The 24,612-nt window shown below is 37.3% G+C and overlaps 1 protein-coding gene across 11 annotated transcripts in view; it reads left to right on the top strand.

The window, feature by feature from the left end:
• The window catches only part of FERMT2 (FERM domain containing kindlin 2), a 73,002-nt gene extending 49,500 nt beyond the window's left edge, over window positions 1-23,502 (top strand). For 2 of the 11 annotated variants that reach the window (XM_012181667.4, XM_027971864.2), the window contains exons 5-18: window positions 1,671-1,703; window positions 2,029-2,254; window positions 2,646-2,748; window positions 5,122-5,229; window positions 8,644-8,778; window positions 9,478-9,527; window positions 10,732-10,856; window positions 16,992-17,098; window positions 17,368-17,589; window positions 19,523-19,546; window positions 20,081-20,101; window positions 20,677-20,801; window positions 21,128-21,269; window positions 22,221-23,502. In XM_012181667.4, coding sequence (XP_012037057.1) covers window positions 1,671-1,703; window positions 2,029-2,254; window positions 2,646-2,748; window positions 5,122-5,229; window positions 8,644-8,778; window positions 9,478-9,527; window positions 10,732-10,856; window positions 16,992-17,098; window positions 17,368-17,589; window positions 19,523-19,546; window positions 20,081-20,101; window positions 20,677-20,801; window positions 21,128-21,269; window positions 22,221-22,394 — 1,595 coding nt within the window. In that variant the 3' untranslated portion in view covers window positions 22,395-23,502. The remainder of the gene's footprint in view (window positions 1-1,670; window positions 1,704-2,028; window positions 2,255-2,645; window positions 2,749-5,121; window positions 5,230-8,643; window positions 8,779-9,477; window positions 9,528-10,731; window positions 10,857-16,991; window positions 17,099-17,367; window positions 17,590-19,522; window positions 19,547-20,080; window positions 20,102-20,676; window positions 20,802-21,127; window positions 21,270-22,220) is intronic. The other 9 variants (XM_060418654.1, XM_027971866.2, XM_060418653.1 and 6 more) reach the window with 5 other exon arrangements.
• Window positions 23,503-24,612: the final 1,110 nt, after the last annotated feature.

The following is a 24,612-nucleotide window of genomic DNA, read 5'->3' as shown; positions in this document are numbered from 1 at the left end:
TTTACATATTCAGTGCACACATTGGGAACGGCTTAAATAAGTTATGGTACCTGGGAGGCAGTATGTTTAGCTGCAGTTGAGTCAGACTGCTGATTTATAGCTTGGCTCTGCAACTTAATAGTCCTTGACATTGGACAAACATATGAACTTCTCTGTGCCTCAGTCTGCTCCTTTCAAATGACGACATATGAGCTATTACTGTAGGCTGCCTAACAACAAATAGGAAAATGAAGTGAAAGTATGGAATGTAGATTATACAAAGTGTAGGTAAATAAGAAGGAAGGGAATCAATTGAATGGCTGATTCTATTAGGTGTCCCGAAACGTAGGGGAATATATTTTGTTATAGAAACTTCATAAAGAAGTTTCATTTCCACACCTTTTTTACATGTATAGTCTCTATAGCAGAATTATCCTTTGCACAATTGAGCTGGAGTATTGTTCTCAGCCCTTTTATAAGTAACTCTTTCACAAAATGCCCTTGTATTTTAAGGTTCTTTGCTTTACAACTAAATATTCCAGTTTTCCTCCTCAAAGGTTAAAAGGGAATATTACAGCCTTTGTTTCTTCACATTCTACATGTTCACATTCTACAAATTGTTTTAGTATTCATTGGGAGAACACATTTAGAGGTATCAAATCAGATAACCCTGTGGTTAGTAAAAGGGTTTTTTGTTTGTTTTTTTATTTTTTTGCTTTATGTTCTCTTCCTAGACTCTGTCTTGACAACTTTAAATATCTCTAGCCTTACCATCACTTTTTCATGGGTAGTTGTTTCTATCATTCTGTGTTTATGGGTAGTGTATAGTTAGAGATGACAGGAAAGAAATTCCTAAGCATATTCCTAAGTTAGGTAAGGAAAACAGCTATTTCATTAACAGCATCCATTTAACAATGTGACACCCATGTACACATTTTCTTTTTAAAAATTGTTACTGCAGGATAAAATGTATTAACAGAGTTGGAACTTTGAAGGGGATGTGCTTTTGCTTAATGTCATTCTGAATTTTTTTTTAAAGTCTTAATCAAATCTCAGTTTTTGTAGTTTAAATGACAGAGAATAGATCATCAGTGGACTAATTCAAAACAAAATTTTTTTTAATGTAGCCTCTTTTTTTAAAAGAAGTATTTTAAAAAATGTATGCCTGCCCTTTAACACTAAGGAAGCTGAAGATTAAAAAGATAGTATCTCTGTAACTTCAGGGGATTAAATATAAAATGCACTTTTGTTAGCCTCTTTCTAGGGCAAAATTTATATATCCTTTTGCTTTAATATTTTATTTCTAACTGTTGGAGCCAGTTCAACTATTCATTGTGAAAACAACAACATAAAATTATTATCTTAATTTATGTGAATTTATTCAGTTACATTGAGCTGTCTTAAAACAGGGTATGGTGATTTCAGAGGGTGATAAATATACATGTTTGTCACTAAACACATGCCAAGAGCACAACCTCATTGTTTTGAGTTGAACAAAAGCTCATTTTAGGTTATAGCTTCTAAGGTTCTTTATTCTTAAATTCACTTAAAATATTTATTTCATTTTATGATTCACAGTTAGGAAAATCTGTTTTCCTTTTCCCATTTTCTTTTCATTTTCATTCTTTGTTTCTGTCTTCTATTGTTGCCTTTCCTTTACCTTCTGAACTCCTTTCTTTCCTTTTCTATAGGCACTGATGTTCTTTACATTGGCCCTCTGAAAGGTGAGCCTTGGCACAATTAAAAAACAAAAGTGCTGGTCTGTCTGCTTCAGCAGTATCCTTAACTTATTCTAATTCTCTTGAACTGTTTTCCCTAGAATTTCTACCAACTTAATTATATTTTTGACCTCATTGTTACATGTTCTTAATGCTATTCAAGTAAAGTTAATTTCATGTGTTTCTAAGAGGTAAAATAATGTACTAAAGCTTTCCCTTCCAAAACGAAGTTTGTGTTTCACAGTGTGTTTACATCATTATAGCATGTATTACTGAAAACTAAGATAACTACCCTTCATACTTACCACCTGTTTTTCACATTATTTATTAGGAACTATATATTCAAGCCCAGGACTTTATAGTAAAACAATGACCCCTACTTACGATGCTCATGATGGAAGCCCCTTGTCACCAACTTCTGCTTGGTTTGGTGACAGTGCTTTGTCAGAAGGCAACCCTGGTATACTTGCTGTCAGTCAGCCGATAACATCACCAGAAATCTTGGCGAAAATGTTCAAACCTCAAGCCCTTCTTGACAAAGCAAAAATCAACCAAGGGTAAGTTTTTGTTTTATTTGTTACTGTTTTTTTGCTGTTGTAATTACAAGGTTTTTTTTTAACTGAAGCATAGTTGATTTACAGTATCCTGTTTCAGTTGTACAGCACAGCAGTTCAGTTTCATATATATGCATGTGTGTGTGTCTGTACGTACAACTGAATACAGTTGTGCAATAGGTCTTTGTTGGTTGTCTTATTTTATAAATAGTAGTGTGTATATGTTAATCCTAGCCTCCTAATTTATCCCTCCCAACCAAGGGTAAGTTTCTTCTTTTTTTTTTTTTTGGTAAGTTTCAAAATATAGATACAATTTAAGAATTTCTTTATCTACATAGAGGTAGAAAATTAATTCTGTCTTGCTTTGTTCCACTGTGTTTGTTAATTTGTCCAGGTGGCTTGATTCCTCAAGATCTCTCATGGAACAAGATGTGAAGGAAAATGAGGCCTTGCTGCTCCGATTCAAGTATTACAGCTTTTTTGATTTGAATCCAAAGGTACCGAGGGTTTAGAGGGATCTATTTTTGTTTCTCTTTGTTTCTTGGAAGTTGGTGGGTTAAGGAATTGCTTGGATATGGATAGCAAGTCTTGAATATAATATTAGAAGCTCAAAACTTTGGACACAATTGCCAGTATTTTAAAGAAGTCTATTGTTTTAGTAGGTTGGAAGCATAACTAAACCCTTTCTTTTTGTTAAGATAATTGAATTGTTGGTTGATTTGTATTTTTTAACTTTCTTTTGTATTGAAATATAGTTGGTTAACTATGTTGTGGTAGTTTTAGGTGTATAACGAAGTAATTCAGTTATACATGTATCTGTTCTTTTTCAAATTCTTTTCCCATTTAGGCTGTTAGGTAATATTGAGCAGAGTTCTTTGTGCTGTATAGTAGGTCCTTCTTGGTTATAACTTCTAAATACAGCAGTGTGTACATGTCAATCCCTAACTATTCTTTCTGCCACTCTTCCCCACTGGTAACCATAAGTTTGTTCTGTAAGGCTGTCTGTTTCTGTTTTGTAAGTTCTTTGTATCATTTCTTTTTAGAATCTGCTTATAAGCAATATCATACCATACTTTTCTTTCTCTGTCTGACTTACCACTCAGTATGACAATCTCAGTTTCCTCCATGTTGCTGCAGATAGCGTTATTTCATTCTTTTTTTTAAAAAAAGATTTATGTATTTTATTTTAGTTTTGGCTGCACTGGGTCTTTCTTGCTGTGCGTGGGCTTTCTCTAGTTGTGGCGCACAGGCTTCTCTGATTGCAGAGCACAGGCTCTAGAGCGCATGAACTCAGTAGTTGTGGTGCACAGGCTTAGTTGCTCTGCAGTTTGTGGGATCTTCTGGACCAGGGATTGAACTGGGGTCCCCAGCATTACAGGGCATATTCTTAACCACTGGATCACCAGGGAAACCCTGTTTTATTCCTTTTAATGACTTCGTAATATTCCATTGTATATATGTGTGCCACATCCTCTTTATCCATTCCTCTGCTGATGGATGTTAGGTTGCTTCCATGTGTTGGCCTCTGTTGATGGATATTAGGTTGCTTCCATGTCTTGGCTATTGTAAGCAGTGCTGCACCTGCAATGAGCATAAGCTTGCATGTATCCCTTTTGACCATGTTTTTCTGTGGATATATGCCCAGGAGTGGGATTGTGGGATCATATGGTAGCTCCATCTTTAGTTTTTTAAGGAATCTCCACACTGTGTTCCATGGTTTGTATTTACTACAGAGTTGGTAACGTTAGTTTATCTTTTTTAATATCTCTCTTCAACTCTACTTTAGGTAGAAGAAAAGTTTTCTGAAAGATTACCTATTCAGTTACTTTCAAATTTCTAATTACATGTGCCAGATGTTGCTTCAAAAAAATTCTTAAAAAAAAAAATTCTAAAAAAAAAAAATTCTTTTTAAGTCTACATTTCTCTGAGTTTCACAGCCAAACATTGTTATATGTTTTTACTGTCAAGTGGTTGTCATCATCTGTGCTACTGAAATACTGTGCTTTTCTGATAAGATGTAAATTTGCTATAAAATCTGGAGTGTTTCCCCCAGAAAATACATGACACAGAGATTTGGATCTTTTGCTTTTGTATCATCCTTGTGGGTGGGGGGACTTCTCTTGTCTGCCTCTCATACTTTTCATGTCTAGATTGTAGCCTAGATTTTAATGTATGTATTTATTATCTTAAATTATGTGCTTAAATAATACTTTGTATAACACTAAAATATATAGAATTATAAAAAATCATTTTAATTCTTTTTTAGGCTGTATCATACCTAATTTTGGTAAACCCAAAGTTTTCTGGGAACACAGTTACATTTGCATGGGGTAGGAAGGGGCTATGCATTTTGTTACTATTCTAAGATATATTACTACTAGTTTTTATTAATATAACTGGATAATTCAGTAACACTTAGGTCTTTTCCACAAATGTGTATGTGCCCTTTATTTTGAATTTTTAAAATAATTATTGTTTCCAAGGACCTGCTACTTTGTCTGGGTATGCATTTCCACAGTAAGCAAATGTTCCCTGAAATAATTAATATACTCTGTGATTATGACATGTTAGTGTAAGTTGCAAAACAATGCTGAAAAGCAGTCAGTGCTGCCTTACTTTAATGTCTTCAAGTTAAATTCCTTTTGTTAAGGCCTAGTGTACCTAATGGTTATTACCCTGGAAAATAACATACAGGATCTACTCTTAATACTGAATATGTAAAAATCTTTTGGCATATTTTAATGCCATTTTTTAATGAAAAATTAGAGATGGCATATATAGATATATATAACCCTAAGGGTAGCTTTTTTCCTTATTGTTAATGTTAAAGGTAACATATTACAAAAGAATTGTATCTCTTTTTGCTGCAGTATGATGCAATCAGAATCAATCAGCTTTATGAGCAGGCCAAATGGGCTATTCTCTTGGAAGAAATTGAATGCACCGAAGAAGAAATGATGATGTTTGCAGCCTTGCAGGTAGTGAAGAGTATTGGTAAATTGGACTTTAAAGGGGAATGGGTAGGGGATTATTTACATGGTAAAGTGGCATAGTAATTCCAATAGTATTTTTATATAATGTTTTATTTTTTGCTATGTAGAAAGTGAATAGACACTTAGAAGGCAAAATATGTGAATTTAATTTTTTTGTCTTATGTAAGAGTTTAGTGGCATACTTAAATAGTTACTTTTCTGTATCCTCCAACCCCCAGATCTATATTAGCTTAAAACTATCCAGTTTTCCCCTGGAAATAAAATCCATATTAAAAATCAGATTTCTGAAATGAAGCCTTGTATAACTTCATAAATTACTGGGAATGATAATATTTGTAAAATGGGCTATGGCAGAAATTAATACTTTTTAAGATGATAAAATTTTAATAGAATAGTAAAACTAAACATAAATAAGTCTTTAGAATGGAATTCCTTAAGAAGCAAGTAACTAACATTAAACTAGTATTTTTCCAGATGTGGATCTTGCATACCACCTATTTCAGAATTATAGTAGGGCTTACTAAGAAATTAATGTCCACTGATCTCCCCTCTGGTAAAGTAATATTAGGACGGCACCCACAGTTCCGCATTCTTAGAGACACTGAGGTCTGACTGACCACTAGATTAATCTTTCTAGATGAATCATTTCAGCTATGTAAGTGTTCTCGGATTATGGTGGAAATCCATTTTCACGTAAAGTTCTGATTAAGTTGATGTTCTTTGAGTTCTATAAGCAAAAAGAACATTTAGTTTTGAATGTCTTTTACTTTAACAGTGATTTAATTCTTCATTAGAACACAAATAAAAATCCTCTCCATCTTCCATATTCTTTTATGTACCCAGAAAAGTTTCTCAGTTAAGACTCACAACATTGTTTTTTCGAGAGGAAGAACAGTTCATTTCTTCTCTGTTTATATTCTAAAAGAGGGAAATCAAAATGAACCCCAGATGGAAAATGAATGACAGATGAATTAGTGTAATTATTTATTTTCTAGAGACTTGCTTAATCAGTTAAGACTCTTTATGTCTCTGGATCATTAAGGCTACCTGAAGAATTTCTTGAATTAAACTCTGGAACAGTTTTTGGAAAATATCTCACTTGGTTACAGCATTGTCTCTACATTTTTCCCACTTAGAGTAAGGGCTTTTAATTCTCTAGTGAAAATTTTGCTGATGACAGAGTAATAAGAAAACTTGTAAAATGTATATGGAGAAAACCACAGCTTTTCTTATATATTATTTCATTTTTTAAAAAAGCCAACAGTTATATGCAGTGCCCAGCACACAGTAGGTATTCAAAAAGTAGTTATTGAATGGGTGTACACATAGTCATATTGTCACAGAAATGGAACTATTCTGCAGCTTTCCCCAGCTCCCACCCCATCCAGTGAACATTAGATATTCCATTTCGATTCAGTAGAAAAACACTTCAGAATGCTGGATTTTAATTCATGGAGACTGAATGCCCCAAAGCATAGCTTTCCCTGGACCATTTTAGAATCTAGATTCAGTGAGAGAAATTTGGACTACAAATCCCCTGAGTTGTTAGAAGCCTTCCCAGAGACTGACCCAAAGCCTCTTGGAAGCCATCCAGCACAAGAAGAGGAAAACTCGGAAAATATGGCAAGGAGATGCCTACTATTTTTTATTTTAGACATAGGCTGCACCCTGAACTATTCTCTTATTAGAGCTTCTGGTTCCTTGTGTAATAAATCTACAATAGTAAAAAGAAACAAAGTACTTCAGAGTAAGAAGTTGTGGATTTTGGAAAGTTAGAAAAGTTAGTAACACTATTTTTTAAGCATTTAGGTCCAATCATGTATTGTAACATTTAACAGCTGCCCCATGCACATTTGAAAGCAAAGCTGAATTTTATGACCTGTCCCATTCAGCCAGGATTTCTCCAGTATAACTCATAAGGTCCTTCTGCATCAGATTCATCTAAGGCACTTAGCAGCCTGGGGCCCAGGCTGGACTCCAGATTTGCTGAGTCAGAATCTCTGAGGGTGAACCTAAGCATCTCTATGTTTAACCAGCTCTCCATATGCTTCTTATTATACTCTGATATTTGAGACCACTGCCTGAGAGCCTCAACCTACCTCCTTCTCCATGGTTTGTGAATATGAAAGTTTCTACCATTATAAGGATCTCACTTCAGCACAACTGAAGATACAGCCAGAGAGTAGTAGTTGTTAGTTGCTAAGTTTGTGACCCCATGGACTGTATCCCAACTGTAGTCCATAGACTATAGCCCAGCTGTAGTCCTCTGTCCATGGGATTTCTCAGGCAAGAATACAGGAGTGGGTTGCCATTTCCTTCTCCAGGGGATCTTCCCGACCCAGGGGTCAAACCTGTGTCTCCTCCATTGGCAGGCGGGTTCTTTACTACCTAGCCACGAGGGACCATAGCTAGCGACTAGTCATTATTAATTCACTAAATCTTAAAATAGAGGAACCTATTGGCCTCTATTAGTTAATTAGATAATTGGCCTCAGCATTAGTTTACTAACTGTTCCCATGAACAGATTGTATTTGGTGAATGAATCCTTAAGAAATATGGATTGCTCCTTATTTTGTGCTCTGAAAGATAAATGATTTAAGTGATGCTTAACTTTGTATAAAACCTCTTAAGTTTAGCATCAGAATCTAATCACTAATATTTGTTCTAAACCATTTATCTAAGTGTGTTTAAAATCATGACTAGTTCTACACCCAAAGATTTTGTTATATACATACTCATTATGTATGTACATATATGTATATGTGAGTATTCATGTGTGTCAGGGTGGTGTATGTATTCACATATAAACATGTTTATTCTTATGTATAAATGACAATGTTAGTTAGGTTTTCAGCATTGAATTGAAGATGGGGGGTAGGTAGTGGAACTTTAGTTTTCAACATAATAGCGATAACTAACTTCCCGCTGCAGGGTAATAGTACCCAACAGTAGTAAGTAGTAACAGTAGTAAGATAAGGTAACCAGTGTTAATGCATTTATTCAGACCTTATGCATATTCTGTTCATTCATCCAGTACCTGTTGCTTCTAGCTTGCGTGCTAGACATGGAATACTGCAGGGGGGATGGGACACTTAAAAGTCACTGCTTGTGTAGAGTTCAGTGGACGAGGTGTTAACTCTAAATCCTAGGGATTCCTTAACTGAATTCATTTGTGTTTGTCAAAAAATCCTCCTTGTTTGAGTAAAGATTTATTAGCAGGTTTAGGACACTGATTTCAGGTGCCATGCCCATCATTTTTCTATCCTTCTAATTCTTGGGAGACTTTTAGCCTTTCAGATTAGGTGACAAAAGGCATTCAGTATAGATACAGATAATAATCTCACTTTAAAATTCATAGTTAGAAAAATCATTTAAATAAAATGTCACTTCTGGTTTTAGTATCATATCAATAAGCTGTCAATCATGACATCAGAGAATCATCTGAACAACAGCGACAAAGAAGTTGATGAAGTTGATGCTGCCCTTTCAGACCTGGAGATTACTTTGGAAGGGGGAAAAACATCAACAATTTTGGTAGGGTGAATCTTTTGCCTATCAATTTAGTCTGATGCTTATACCTTTTTTTGGAATTAGGTTTTCATGAAGTGTTTGGGACATATAGAGAAATATTTAATGCTTTAGAGAATACATAGATTTTCCAGAAATTTTCAGGGAAGTTTTTTACATTAATACTGTTTAGTCTCTAGTGCTTCCAACACAGTAGAGAGAGATCTTCTGCCAGTACAGTCTACACTTTCTCTTACAAGTAGTGGGAGAACATTTCTGCAGAGGAAAAGTTAACTTCAAGCCATGGTAAAATCCGTTTATTGATCTCCAAATTTAAAATATTAGGAAAAGAAAAGGAAATAGATCTCAGTAAAATTTTTAAATGCTTAGATTTTAGTTATTACAGAAGAAACACTGTTCTCAGGACTGTTAAGAGTCAGAAAATTTCTGTATGCAGCTATAAACAGTTTTAGTCATATTAGAATCAACACTACATTCTTGTGGATTGTCTAAATTGCTGTATTGATCAAATTTTTAATAGCTTTTTATGCCATTTGAAAATGCCTTTGTACCCTATGACCATGTATATAATACCTTTAAAATCTTTATAATCTGTAGTTTATGTAATTTTCCTTGTTTATTGAACAAGCTGGTTCTTAATATCAGATGCTAAACAGTTTCAAATTTTTTAAAAGTGAGAAAAAAATATTTTCATTCTTTTCCTAGGGTGACATCACTTCCATTCCTGAACTTGCTGACTATATTAAAGTTTTCAAGTAAGTACAAAAGAGAAGGAATTCCAAATATTAGTAAATAAATGTCAGTTTTATAGTCATGTTCACATTCTTGAAATTTATGTCACTGGCAAATGCATTTCTAAAAGCATTTGCCAGTTATTATGAACACTAAATTATAATGCGGAAAAATTTTACCTTTACAAAATTAAAATTTCTGTACTTATTAAGTTGTTTTATCTGATAAACATTTTATTTAAGGCAGGGAGGAGATTGTGTAACTTAGATGGATTGCATCATGCGAATTCTGAAATATACGGTTCATATAAAGCATCTTGTCTAGGTGAAAGCAGTATATAATGAACTGTTACTTTCAGTGGTTATTTCCTTGTTCAGAGCTCCAAAACTCATTGGATTCTATTCATTTGTTCATGGGATATTTTACAACAAGATTCCAGAGTATCTTATCTAGATTTTTAAATGGTTGGTCTAGTCATACTCCACAGAATCAAGAGAGTTAGGCATTAAGACAGAAAGAGGAAAGGAGGTGATGTGGAATATAAGCTCTGGAATAAACCAGAGCTTTATTGTAGCTGAAGATAAAACAGCTCCACATAGTAACATTTCTAAGCTACTGACCTGATTTCAGATGCTGCTCCCTACCTCCACTTTGTTTTCCTTTTACCCACCTTTTTCATCTGCCTACACTTTTCCTAATCCTCTCTTCCTCATGCTTCATGTTTGGCATTGGAGTGGCAAGTGAAAGTCACCACTGCAATACATCCCTAGAGATAAGCACTTCTCGCACTTTAGACTTGCCAGGCAAACTTGCCTGTTTAGAGAGGCTCTGGAGGCAGCCCTGCGGACACCACGAACCTGCAGGTACTTAGAGGACCCAGGAACCTTCCAGTTATTTACATTTCCTTCACTTTTACTTTCCTGTCCTTTCCATGTGACCTGTTAGTGATCGAGACAGCTACAACTGACAGAAATACAGAAATGTTATCCTTAGGGTCTTTCTCTGCTCACTCACTGTAATATCTCCTGAGCAGATTGAGAAGAAGGGGAAAATCCAATAACAGCAACACTGAATATAACACACAAGATGAAAGGGGACTGAACTCAGCATATATAAAACTTGGCCTCAGACTTTTAACATTGTGAGATTTTGCTGCTAAAACATAGCATTGATAAAGTTATTTCAAAAGTGTTTTTTTTCCCCCTTCTAATTCTGTTCGACGCATAGGCCAAAAAAGCTGACTCTGAAAGGTTATAAGCAGTATTGGTGTACCTTTAAAGATACATCTATTTCTTGTTATAAGAGCAAAGAAGAATCCAGTGGCACACCAGCTCATCAGATGAACCTAAGAGGTAAGGAAAGCCTTGGAATGACCGTATTGATGGTAGAAATTAGCTAATATTCACTAAACTTCATTTTGCTGGGGGATAAAGCTTTTAGCAGTTCCTTTTGCTCCTTTAGGTACTTTTTTTAAGTTCAGTATTCAGTTTCCCATGAATATTTGGTTCTGATCTCTGAGCAGGCCTCACATGAAGGCTGTGCTTCTACTTTTATCCCAAGTAAATCTGTGGCATCCCTTTTCTGTTCTTCAGCATGAGGATGTGTAGGTTTGCTCATTCTGCAGGAGCTGTCCGCATATATATTTCAGACTCTGCCTCATTCTCATCTCTGCTATAGTTCCCTCCCAGTTTTCGCTGCTGTCTCCCTTCATCATCAGCATCCTGCTCCTCTTCCTCACCTTAACAGGTAACCAGCTGGTTCAGTTCAAGTCCCCAGTCTCTTGGCTTTCTGACTCACCAGTGGGTTAGCCACTGCAGGGTTTTAACTGAGTTCTTCCCCTTTCCCAACACCTCTCGCCTGCACAATTTTGTTGTCTTTGACACTGCTCTCATGCTGGCTCCCGGGGCAGCCCCAGGGGCTCTCTGAGGCTCCCTCCTAGCTGACAGCCTAAACCTCGTTGGTTTCCTCTTACCTCTATAGATCCACAGCTATCTCAGAACAGGGGCTAGTATTTGAGCACACGTTCTGCACCTGTTCCCACAGTCCTGTGGCCTGGACTGAGTCTGGCTGAGGGCTCAGAGCTGCTGGTTTGGGTCTTTTTTCACCCATTCAGGTCTGTGGAGTTACAGCTTCATTTGAGTTTTAGTGACTTCTGTTTGTTCTTCACACTGCTCCTTCACCTCTTTCGAAAACCTGTTGGATGCATTGGTTCAGGTGGAGGAGCATTTCCTCTCCTGGCTGGCCTGGTTCTTCTGCAGCTGGAGGATGTCTTGCTGCCCCTTGCTCTGATTCTCTCTACACAGCCTTCAGCTGTGCTTGCAGATTGCCCCTGAGCCCCTTACTGCAGAGATGTTACTTAAAGCTGCCAGCTCATTTCTAGTTTAGACACCACTTCCTCTAGGAAGCCGTAGCCCTGAGAACTGCTCTCCTACAGGCTCACACAGAACTCACCGCACCCTTGGTCCCCAGCATGTGTGCCGAAGGATGCAGTACACATTGGCTTCTCACTGTTCATGCTCCTTTTACTGGCCTTCCCATATAGCAGAGGCTGGAAGACTAAAGGACATTTTCCAGACTCATTTCCAGTGAGACTGAGATTCCAATCAGATGCATTCTTGCATTCCAGTCAGATGAATTCCCAACTGAGGTAAGGGGTTGTAGAGGCAATTAGGAAAGGATTTAAGTGTTTCCGGGCTCTGGAGTTAACATCTGTAGATCTGTATTCTTTATTTTTTTTAGTACATTGTGTATTAGAATATTTTTAGTATATTTCAGCAAAATGTCCAAATCTCTACCCTCTCTCTACTCTGGCTAGTAGTCATCTGTGAACTATTGCTTTATAGTTACATGTGTGTGTGCTAAGTTGTGTCCAATTCTTTGCAACCCTATGGAGTGTAGCCCACCAGGCTCTTCTGTCCACAGGCTTCTCCAGGCACAAATACTGGAGTGGGTTGCCCTGCCCTCCTCCAGGGGATCTTCCCTACCCAGGGATTAAACCCACATCTCTTATATCTCCTATATTGGCAGGCGGGTTCTTTACCACTAGTACCACCTGTGAAGCCCATTTATAGTTACATACATTTTAATAAGGGGCTTCCCTCATAGCTTAGTTGGTAAATCATCTACCTCCAATGCAGGAGACCCGGGTTCGATTCCTGGGTTGAGGAGATCCCCTGGAGAAGAAAATGACAACCCACTCCAGTATTCTTGCCTGGGGAATCCCATGGACAAAGGTGCCTGCTAGGCTACAGTCCACAGGATCTCAAGAGTCGGACACAGCTTAGCAACTAAACTACCGCCACAACCACCACATTTAATAAATAGAAAAACCTCTGCTCTGGGGTAGAAGATTGCTATGCCATGAAATTCTGTAGCTTTCCTAAAACTTCTAGTTAGACTCACTGCCTTTCTCCCTAGGTCAGGAGTTCAACTTTTGGATCTTTACCATTATTTGTTACTCTCAGAATACATTGCAGCTGTCCTCTTGTTTCCCTTTCCAAGCTGCCCAGGATCCACTCCGATTATCCACTGTTGATTTAGAGGCTTAATCTGTCTTCTGGACCCTGTCTTCTCTGTCCCTGTTACATCCTTATTCTTCTCTGTATGACTGAGAAGTTAAGTCCTAGATGGAGAACAGTTTACAGGGTGTCCTAATCCGACTTCTCCCACGTCTTTCCAAAGGAGTACTTTTCCAGCACATCACACTGGTGAGGGTAACACTAGCCTAAGAATCAAATGGCCTAGGTTCTGCTCTGCCACAAAACAAGCCCTGTGATTTTGGAAAAATAACTGTCAGGACCTTAGTATCTTCCTCTGAGTAATGAGAGTGTTGGACTAGATGCTCTCTGAGGCCCCTAAGATAACTAAAATGTACAGTTCTAAAAAATGCAGGTCCGCAGATGCTGACTGGTCACCCATGCCACCTACTGTGCCAGATTAGTATACTAGAGTCATGGACCGAGGACAGGTTATAGTCACATCCCTAAGATGTCAGAAAATGTCAGGAAATAAACAACTACAATTTGGGCAATAGTAGTACTTTAAAAAGTAAGCAGTAGGTCAAAGGAACAAAGAGGTAAGGATGCTGTACCAATCTTCAGTGATTTTGGAGAGAATTAGGGGAAGCTTAATAGGGGAAATAACACTGAAATTAAGATCCCAAAAAGAAAATTGCAGTCCATGAAAGGAAGGAAGAGAGCTGGTAAAAGAGACTGATGTGCAAAATTGCGTGGGGAAAGTCATCAGCAGTCAAGCGGGGGGTGGGTGAGGGGGCATACTTATGGAGTTGGAGTGGAGAGGATGAATCCTTCCCTAGTAGCTGCTGAATCCATTCCTTGTAACAAGAAAGGTGACAGCAGGAGTTAGAGGATAAAGTTGTTAAGGAGATGGTTTTCTAAACTGGCAGCAATGGAGTGACACTGAAGGATTATGAATACGATAAGATTCATCATCCTTACATTGGCTGCAGTGTAGAAGAGTAATTTTAGAGTAGTGATACTGATCCAGGTTACGCTTATCAGCATGGGTGGGCAAAGGGCACAACTTTGTTAGATTCTCAGGACATTCAGTCAATAGACTGGATGATTAACCTGGGAGAAGTGACTTGAAACAGTGACTGGGAAAGTGGCTTGATCCTGGCTTGTACAGTTCGGTGGATAGGGTAATACTGAGATTGAGAATATATAAGAGCAGAGTTTGGGGAAGAAGATGAGCTAAATTTAATTGGGTTATTTTAAGTTTGAGGTGCTGGTGGTGTATCTTTTTGGAGCATGGGTAAGATCCATGCTGCAGATACTGATGTGGTAGCAGTGAGTATTAATAGTAGATGAAGCCTTTGTAGTAGTTGTCTGTAATATGAAAAGGCTGAGAGCAGAACCCTGCAGGATACCAATGTTTAAGGGACAGGGCAGATTGGAGGAGGTGGAATTTGCAAGGGAAATAACAACAAAATATCTAGGAAGACCATGGAAATGAGCTATGATAGAAGTTAAAGGACAGAGTAGTCAATAGTATCAAATGCTTCAGAAAAGTAAGATTAAGCTTGCATAAGATTTAGCCACATGGAGGTGGTTTGTGGCCTCTATTAAGAACAGATTCAGCAGATTTCAGTGGGCTTTTGTACATGGGAGCCAAAGTACAATCACTGAGATGGGAAACAAAGATAGCTTTTTGATGAACCTCATCTGTGACAGGCAAGGAGGAAAGAAGGCAGTAATAGAAGAGAGAGGCCTAAATGGAGAGGTGTTTTATGGTTTAAGATGGGAGACTCAAGGAAGTTAAATGCTGATGGAACTGTCATGTAGAAAGGCAGGGAGGTGGGAGGACAGGATATTTGTGATGGAACAAGGTACCTGAAAGATGGTAGGAAACTCTGCCTCCTTGGATAGGAGAGATACCATTTCCTGTGTGGAAGTGAGGGTGGCCAGGTTTATCTGCTTTGGTGGCAGGAAGTTGGGGGACCTCATTTCTGATGGCTTTCATGTTCTTGGAAAAATAACAGGTGAGGTTGTTCTCTAAGAGTAGCCTAGGAGGCCTGAGAAGATGTGAAATAAAGATTGTTGAGGATGTCAGCACAGAAGGATTGCAAGTGTTAAGGGGCGGATTGACGTTGGGAATCTACATGTTTCTAGTGAAACTTACCTGCTCAGTTTTGTGATGTTTTTTTTTTTCCCCCCCTGTCTTAGAGTGCTCAGCAGCCAGAGCATAGGCAAGTAAGAGGTAGGTGGTTGGGTTGAGCCAGGATTAAGGTTTTGCGAAGTGTGTATAATGGAAAGATGGTGAGTCTGGAGAGTTGGAGGTGACAGCTAGTGAAGCAGGGTCCAGGCTGGACTGCAGAGAAAAGGTGGAAACATGGAGCCAATGGGGAGAGAGTTGTGGGGTCCCCCAAAGTTGTGATTGGGTCTCCCAAAGATTTTGAGGGGATTTAGGACTGAAGAAAGATACATCTCTTTGTTTTAACTTTGCAGGTTAAACACATTGCCACACAACTTCCTGAGTGTTTGTAATGATTATGTAGGAGTTACATGTGATAGCTATTTATGTGAAGTAAATATTCTAAAAAGAAAGAAAGAGGGAGGTAAAGTTCATCAAATTCGGGATTGAAGTTGATTCTGGAAAGGAGAGGATCTCTCCTTTATCTAAAATGTTTTGTTTCTTTCATTTGCTATTTAAAACATGTATTTGATGAGGGGAAAAAAATACAGTTTAAACATTTGTTCAGGTACATAGAAGCTTATTATCTTGTTGCTTGTGCTTGCTTTGTCAGGAGAAGTTGCTTCAGTTCAGGGACAAAGGCAACAGCAGGCCCTGCTAACAAGTTTACATTCTTCCCCACAGAGTCTGCACAATGGTCTCAACACGCACTGAGGGTGACGTGAACTAAGTACTAACAATTGGAATACTCTTTAGGAAGCTTTGACATAATCATTATCTTACTGATCCTTATAGCATCACTGTGAGATAGAGCTTAAAGTCAGGGAGTTTGGGCATAAGTAAATATGATATGCTTATTAAGTGGTCAAGAAAGGTCTGGAACCCCAATCTGTCTGCTTGCAGAGCTCTTCTTCACTATTTTATACTGGTTGCTAATTTAGGCTGACCATTGCCCCATTATCTATCTGGGTATACATTGAGTAAATCTGCTTTCTCTCCTATAAAGCCATAAACTAATGGTTAACAGAGTTGATTACAGGGATTTTGTACAGTCCATAAATGTACGTATTCCTGAAAACTTGCCAGTAAAGTGAAATTCTGCATGCCCTTATTTTCATACTGACTTCCCAAGTATATAAGTTTATATTACCTTCTGTGTCAATGGACTTCTAAAATTTTCTGCAAATCAGGAGAGCCTATGCTCCCTGCCTCCCGCAGCCTGTGCCATTAGTCTTCCTTGCACCAGCAATAGGAGGGTAGAGCAGCTGAGTGCGCGAGCAGTGGGATCCTGAGGAGGCCCTCATACAGGACTCTAGCTCACACTGGCTGGTTCCCCACACATGTGCCTTTCTTAAAAGGCATCATAGCCATTTATTCTGACCAGAACACACTTTAGAATTTTATTATGGAAAGATATTTAGACACTTAGCAAAAGTTTCTGTACATTTAAAAACTTAGCAAAAAAAAAAAAAACCCTGATAACTTAAGATTCAAAGAACTGAATGATATTAAAATAATAATGTGTGAAATTTGTGGGAATAGAGTGCAAGTTTTCTTTGTATAATATCCTTTTAATAGAACTCTTTCCTTCTCTTCTCAATCAAGTTTTGAGAAATGTGAGGGCCACAAACTATGCAGTTACATCTCTTGTATATTAGGTCTGAGTTGAGTCTTCTCCGCTCCACCCCCAACTGAATGTAAAGAATTCCCTGATTTGTAGATTCCATGACAGCAAAATCAGCATGTTAAGATACCATAAAATGGGAACTGCCTGTATTGGCTTGGGATTTCTTAAGTCTAAATTTAACCATTTTAATTTTTTTTTTAAACTACAGGGTGTGAAGTTACCCCAGATGTGAATATTTCAGGCCAAAAATTTAACATTAAACTCCTCATTCCGGTTGCAGAGGGCATGAATGAAATCTGGCTTCGTTGTGACAATGTAAGTTTTCTGATTAAAAATAAACCTCAATTTGGGGGATGTCCCTGGTGGGTCCAGTGGTTAAGACTCTGCGCTCCCAATACGAGGGTCATGGGTTCAATCCCCTGGTCAGGGAACTAAGATTCCACATGAACAGTGCAGCCAAAAAAAAAAAAAAAGTAAACCTAGGTTTTCTTTGCTTCCTTAGTGAGTTGACCATTCATTCTTATGTTTTATACTCAAGGATTTATCATGTGATAGATTCCAAACCTCAGTATTTCTTTTCACAGGAAAAACAGTATGCACACTGGATGGCAGCCTGCAGATTGGCCTCCAAAGGCAAGACCATGGCAGACAGTTCTTACAACTTAGAAGTTCAAAATATTCTTTCCTTTCTGAAGATGCAGCATTTAAATCCAGATCCTCAGTTAGTACCAGAGCAGATCACAACTGATATAAATCCTGAATGTCTGGTATCCCCTCGCTATCTAAAAAAGTACAAGAACAAGCAGGTAAACAGTTTTCTACATATACTTTAGTTTCCCCTCTTAAACACTACTTTTTAGTCTTAATTGGTAGTCTTAATTTTGTATCAGGTGGTTAAAATATAAGGAAAAAATAGCTTTCAGTCAGTTTAAATTGGTCATTTAAGAAAAGTCCTTTTTTTAATAGGAAGGATAATAAGGTGGAGTAGTTGGGAGCATATTTATTCTAAACCACCCGAGGAAATCACTATGCTAACAGGATATTCTTTTCAGGGAATTGAATATGGTCTTACTGCTTTGTGTTCCACAGTTCATGCCATTTTATTCCTTAAGTAAAGTAAGTCTGATACAGAGCACAGCCAGCATTTCCCAGCCAAATCTCTGAAGACTCTTTTTGCTGTCAAAATGGACCTTTCCAGCTTTGGAAATAAACTTTACGTGGTTTATAGTCCATGTTTAACATTGTCTTTTCTTAACATTAACAGTCAAAACCTAAGCCAGATTTGCATACTGTGACAACATTTGGTAAATTTTCATTGAAATTCACTGCTTTTGTTCCCTCTGTTTAGAATTCCTTTCCTGGAAATGACTACCATAAAAGGATTGCTATTTAGGAAAATGGTTCTTCGGTCCAACACAAAAGGTTCTTTGCCAGGGGAGTTTCACTTGGGATAGCCCCCAGTATTCTCGATACCCAGCATCATGCCATAAAAGGAAAAAGGCTCCAATTTAGGAAGGGGGTGAAGAAGAACTTTGAAATAAATACTTCATTTTTATCTTTGTTAAGGAGTAATTTTAAAACATTACTGGAAAGGCCCAATGATATACCCAGAACACTTGTTAATTCTTAACTTTAAATAGTGTTTATCATATGGGTCTGAAATCCCTTAGCTGGAAATGTTCAAAAGTTTTAATCACCAAGTATTTGTCTTTTAAGTTGCAGAAGTTGTGTAAGCTACATGGAAATTGTTTATCCCGTAGTCATATGATGTGGGAGTAGTGAGGAATGGAGGAAATGCCCTTGGAGCTGTGTGGAATGTAGATTGTAAGTTAACAAGGGAAAGTGAATCGAGTACTAATTTCATTTTTTAATTCTTAGGTTAGTTCATTTTAAAGTTATTTATAAAGAGACTTGTTTCTAAAAGTGGATTCATTTGCCTTCAAAGTCAATGAATAGTTTCAAATCTAAGCAGTTTACCATTTCACTATCAGGTATCAGGAATAAAAGATCTTAAACTATAATTGTAAAGATTGCCAAATGTTAGTTTAGCTGTCAGGCAGGTACTGAATTGTTTTCCCAATGATAGGTTTAGCTGTGAAAAGATAAATCTTCTTTTGGTGAGTTCTTGACTACAAGTCAACTGAAGATTCTCTTCAAGACAAAGAATGTGTGGCTGTCCTTAACTGACCGGACGGTAGTATGTATGTGGTCTGAGGTTAAGGAGCTTTCTAGCCTTGTCTTCCACATTGTCCTCTTATCAAATGCACATTTATTTTGAATTCTCCTTTCCCTAAGCAGGAGGTTGAGTCAAGTATTGCCCTGACACCTAGTTAAGAGCTGATAAGCAGGAGTTTAGTTGCTGTTGTGTGTCATGTACTGTACTGTTTGTTGGACTTAGTGGCTCAGTAATTGGATTTGTTAAACTGTATAATCCAGTGGCATTTAGGAGTCAGGTAGGTCTAAGCTGTGCAGGCTATGGGGTCATTCAGCCCTACCAGGGCATAAAGTCTTCAGGCGCATATAGCCTTTGTTACAATCTATTTTAATTCCCCAAGACTGTCTATTAAAGTTGCTATGGATATTTTTTTCATAACTATGACTCCCAAACTGGATTTTTACATGTTAGAGGAAAGAATTATTCTTCATTTTATTCATGTTAATCCAAATTGAAATGAACTGATATATTTGTAGCCACCACTCCTAGTGTAGTGTATGGCATATTTTTATTTTCCCTTCCAGGAAAAAGGATGCAAAAAAAAGATGGTAATTGAGGGGTTTGCTTTTCTTTTGTAAATAAAGAAACAGTATGGTCACTGCACTTATTTAATGCCTTCAACTATTTTCTGAAAAGCTGTGCATGGATCATATTATCTGACTCAATATAAGACAAGATTAAAGGCTTTTGAGTATTAATTTTCTTTTTTATCTTGCTACTAAAATAATTAGCTTTACCCTAATCAGTAAGACCTGGTACATGAAGGGGAAAAGATTATTTGCATTTTAAATTTTCTCCCTACAAATTTCTACCCTTAATTTTAGTAACACTTAACAATCTAAAATAATGTGGAGTGTTTCTCAGTATTCTAAATGGAAAGAATCGCTGCTTTCTCATTTTCATTTTCATGCTTGCATTTACTTTGCTTGGTTTCCACCTGAAGTCATTTTTTTGCATGGTTTTTGGCTGGAATTTTGGTTTGCAGGTTACCGCAACTTTTTCTTTGCTTCATTGCCATTTTTTCTGATTGCCTTTTTTTTCTTTCTGCTTCCTTTTTCTTTTCCTCGCATTGCCATCTCCAGCCAGGCTATATAAGAGATTTGGTAAGTTCTCCATATTTAAAAAAAAGAAAGAATTAAAAATATGTAAGCCCTAGCTACAGTCTCCCCTCATGAATTAATTTCCCTCTACTCTTGAGCAGATAGGCATCCCAAAGTGAGTAAACTTAAAAACTAACCTTTCTAATTACTCCTTTAGAAAAATTTTAAAATCATTGCAGTGATTTCTAGTGCTAGAAACCTGTATGGCAGGCACTCATTCTGATCAGATATCTTGGTACTGAACTTAAAACCCATCAGTATATGAGGATTAGAACTTGTGTTATCATATGTGTGTGTACTTGAAAAAGTCTCAACAATTATATATACCTACTAGTACTTATTCTTTCTTGACATACGGAACTAAAATTAAGAAAAACTATATATTGAAGTTTAGTTTGGAAAGTCATTAGTTTACTAAAATTCCCAAATGTATTTTCAGATATTTTCTGATTTCGTCTCTCCCAATACGTAATTTTGGGGCATGGGGCACATAATTCAGTGTTTTAATCTTTTTTTGTCTTGATTCTACCATGAAAGAATAATATCTAATAGTAAATATGATGTTTACTCATGTTTAGATAACGGCAAGAATCTTGGAGGCCCATCAGAATGTAGCTCAGATGAGTTTAATTGAAGCCAAGATGAGGTTTATTCAAGCTTGGCAATCATTACCAGAATTTGGCATCACACACTTTATTGCAAGGTCAGTGGTTCTACTCAGCTCCGATGTGTAAACCTCAGTCTGTGCCTTCTTACTTAATTGACTTCATGTAATTAGAAATTAAACATTTAAAGCTACCTACTGAAACCCATTAACCTATTACACAGTAAAATTTAAAGAATGTTGGAATGTATTTTCTCTGCTTATAATTTTTTCACCAAAAATTTAAAGTGATTTCATTTCTCTTTTTACTCAGGCAAGAATAGCACTTTAAGAGTTAAAAAGTACATATCTTCAAGAAAAACAGACCAACATGTCCCCCTACCACCTCTGTTTTAAAACATGTATTTATGTTTTTAATTCTGTAGGTTCCAAGGGGGCAAAAAAGAAGAACTTATCGGAATTGCATACAATAGACTGATTAGGATGGACGCCAGCACGGGAGATGCAATTAAAACCTGGCGTTTCAGTAACATGAAACAGTGGAATGTAAACTGGGAAATAAAAATGGTAAGCTGTAACCATCCTGCTTGAACACATACACATAGTCGATCTGCTAAAAATGAATTAATTAAGAAGAAAAGGCCCTATAAATGTTTAAGATTCTTTGTGCCATTTCCTCTTAAAGTATAAAACATGCTTGGTTGTTCATTTCCTACTTGCCTATTTTATAAGTAGCCCAGATACTTGTAAGAGCGTAATATGTTACAATATTGGCTAATCTTTCAGGTTGTCTTTCTGTAATGAATTTATTCCCTTTCCACTCACAAATAGCAGCTGCTCTTTAGTGAATGCCTGCTTTGTGCCAAGCATGATAGTAGATGTTTTACATCTGTACCCTATTTCTAAACATTACCCCAGCCCTGCAAGGTAGATGGATTATCCCCACTGTACAAATGAAGGCCATTGTTGTCCATGACTGCACACTGAGAATTAGGATTTAAACTGGGATACTTCGGGCTCTAAAGCCTGGCACACCATGCTACCCCTCGCCTTGGAGTATATGACTCTCACTTAAACAGAATATTTCCCTAATAAGTCCTTTGTTTTAGGGTCATTGGATTTGTACTGATTTCAATTACTTCATAGAATCTTGTATTTCTGAAATATTCAAACATGAAACCTAAAGGTTAAATAGCTAAACACAGGAAATAGGTTTTCTCCCAGGACTTGAAGGGAGACACTCATTAATTGAATCACCAGAGACCTTTTGGGAACTTAATGACCTAAGCCTCTTGCATTCAGCCTTCCTTTTCAGAACAAGAAAAAAGGAGAGGAAGGGCTATAAACTTCTACTTATGCTTTTGGACTTGAAGGCATTATTAGTTTAGGATTAAAAAAATTTTTTTTGAGGACCAGCAAGTATTTTATGATCAGGACAGACCTTAAGTATAGTGGCCTCACTTGGACCCAGCCGTCTGGACTTCTGCAGGGACTGATGGTTCTCTGTCTTTGTTCTAGGTCACTGTAGAGTTTGCAGATGAAGTACGGTTGTCCTTCATTTGCACTGAAGTAGATTGCAAAGTGGTTCATGAATTCATTGGTGGCTACATATTTCTCTCAACACGTGCAAAAGACCAAAATGAGAGTTTAGATGAAGAGATGTTCTACAAACTTACCAGTGGTTGGGTGTGAACAGAAATGCTGTGTAATGAAACTCCATGGCCATAACAGTTATTTAACTTTAAAAGCTGTTGTTTGTTATATGCTGCTTAATAAAGTAAGCTTGAAATTCATTATTTTATCATGAAAACTTTTTTGCCTTACCAGACCAGTTAATATGTGCACTAACAAGCACGACTATTAATCTGCTATCATGATACAATGTATGGACTTGAATATGGCACATGTTCCTTAGAGCCAGGAATTGAAACTGAAGTAGTGGGTAAGTTAGGAACAAAACATCACTGATTCAAGCTAGCCAAACTGTAAGAAACTCAAGCCATCTACTTTAAAGCTATCCAGGGCTTAAACTATATGAAGTCTATTTATCATGTTTAATGCATGTGTTTTAATATATGTTTAATTTGACCTCATAATTTTTCAAATATCATACTTTTGGTAGCCATCTGTCATCCGTTTCCCCCCCCCCAACCCCAAAATAAATTAGGCCTACAAAAGGTGCCTGGTATTTAATAATGTCATTGTTTGATCTTGAAGGAAAATGCTATTAGTCGTTATGCCTGGTTTTTGTCCTTGAATAAGCATGTATGTATATTGTCTTGTGTTTTTATTTTTACACCATATTGTATTACAACACTTTTAGTATTCACCAGCATATTCACTGTCTCCTAAAATATGCAACTTTTGCATTACAATATGAAGTAAAGGTCTATGAAGTATGCATTTTGTGTAACTAATGTACAAACACAAATTTTATAAAATTGTACAGTTTTTTAAAAATCTACTCACAACTAGCAAATGGCTTAGATGTAGCATCTTTGCATTAATTAAATGCTCTTTAAAATATAATTAATGTGCAGTTTTAATATCTGCTAAATTAAGGATGACTTCATTATAGTCATGATTTGCCACAATGTCCTTAACTCTAATGCCTGGACTGGCCGTGTTCTAGTCTGTTGCGCTGTTACAACCTGCATTGGTGCTAGTCAGAAAATTCCTAGCTCACATAGCCCAAAAGGGTGCCAGGGAGGGGTAGATTACCAGTATTGTTCAATAATCCATGGTTTAAAGACTGTATAAATACATTTTATTTTAAATAAAAGCAAAATCTTTTATTTAATGTTTCTTTTGTACTTCTTGTTTTTTCTGTTCACATGACATGAGCTGTGTAGACATGAACTTTCGCTTTTGTAAACGCTGTACCTGCAGCTTGTGAGAACAGTGTGCTTAGTATTCTGCAGTGTCACCAGACAGGCGTACTTAACCTTGAAGGTGAAGTCTTCCACTTCAGGTGAAACCCCTCATTTTTCCTGCTACTTGAGGATAAACTGTAAAATATTTATGTTAGAAATGTAGCTATAAATAGAAATATGACAGATGAACTGACGCTGCTGGCTTGAGCAGAACTGATTTTAAACAGCAAAATGACTCAGTTTAAGAAAACACATTTTTTAAATGAATTTACTCTGTATTGTTACTGCTATTGCATCATCACTCAGACTCAAAACTTCAGTTCTGGACTTTCTCCTTCACCCCTTGCAATTAATAAGGCCAAGCCCTGGTGATACTCGCTCGTGCAGCCCAGTGCCTTTCTTCCATCTCTGCTCTCACTGTCCCCTGAATGCAGATCTTTGGCCTATGTCACATTCTCCATGGCTTTTCTTTGTACTCTAAGGCCAGGTCGTAACAAGCCTTGCTCAAAAATTTAAGAGCTCCTTCCCATTAAAAAAAAAAAAAAAAGTAAAAATATGTTCCTGTTCCTCCTCTTAAGTACAGGTCATCAACTTATACTGTCACTTGCTAAAAGCCCCAAATATATTTAGTCTATGGCACACACCTGCGTCCTTGCTGGTCCCACGGCCTCCCCACAAGGGAGAATAGCCTCTGTGCTGATTGTTCAGCCTCTGGTGGCCCTTCTGCCCTCCCAGGGATTTTGAGATTAGTTTAGCCCCAACACAGCACCAGGCTGTATTTCAGCTCTTCTAGTAACTCCTGGTTGCTCACAGCATAAAATCTAATGGTCCCCAGTCAAACGTTCAGAGGTCTTCTGTGGCCTGTTCCCCAGCTCAAACTGGGCGACTGCAGACACACTGCCCTCACCCATCTCCATTCATTGCCCAAACCTTCTAGTCGCCACCTGTTCACATCTGAGCTTTCTAGCATTTTAGAAATTTTAGAAAGAGGTCAAATGTTCTTTCATCCACTAGTACTTCCAACTTTCCTTGTAGCC

This window comes from Ovis aries, chromosome 7, assembly GCF_016772045.2.
Source record: "Ovis aries strain OAR_USU_Benz2616 breed Rambouillet chromosome 7, ARS-UI_Ramb_v3.0, whole genome shotgun sequence".
NCBI lineage: Eukaryota > Metazoa > Chordata > Mammalia > Artiodactyla > Bovidae > Ovis > Ovis aries.
The sequence above is the reverse complement of the archived record's forward strand: the minus strand, read 5'-3'. Positions and strand labels throughout refer to the sequence as shown.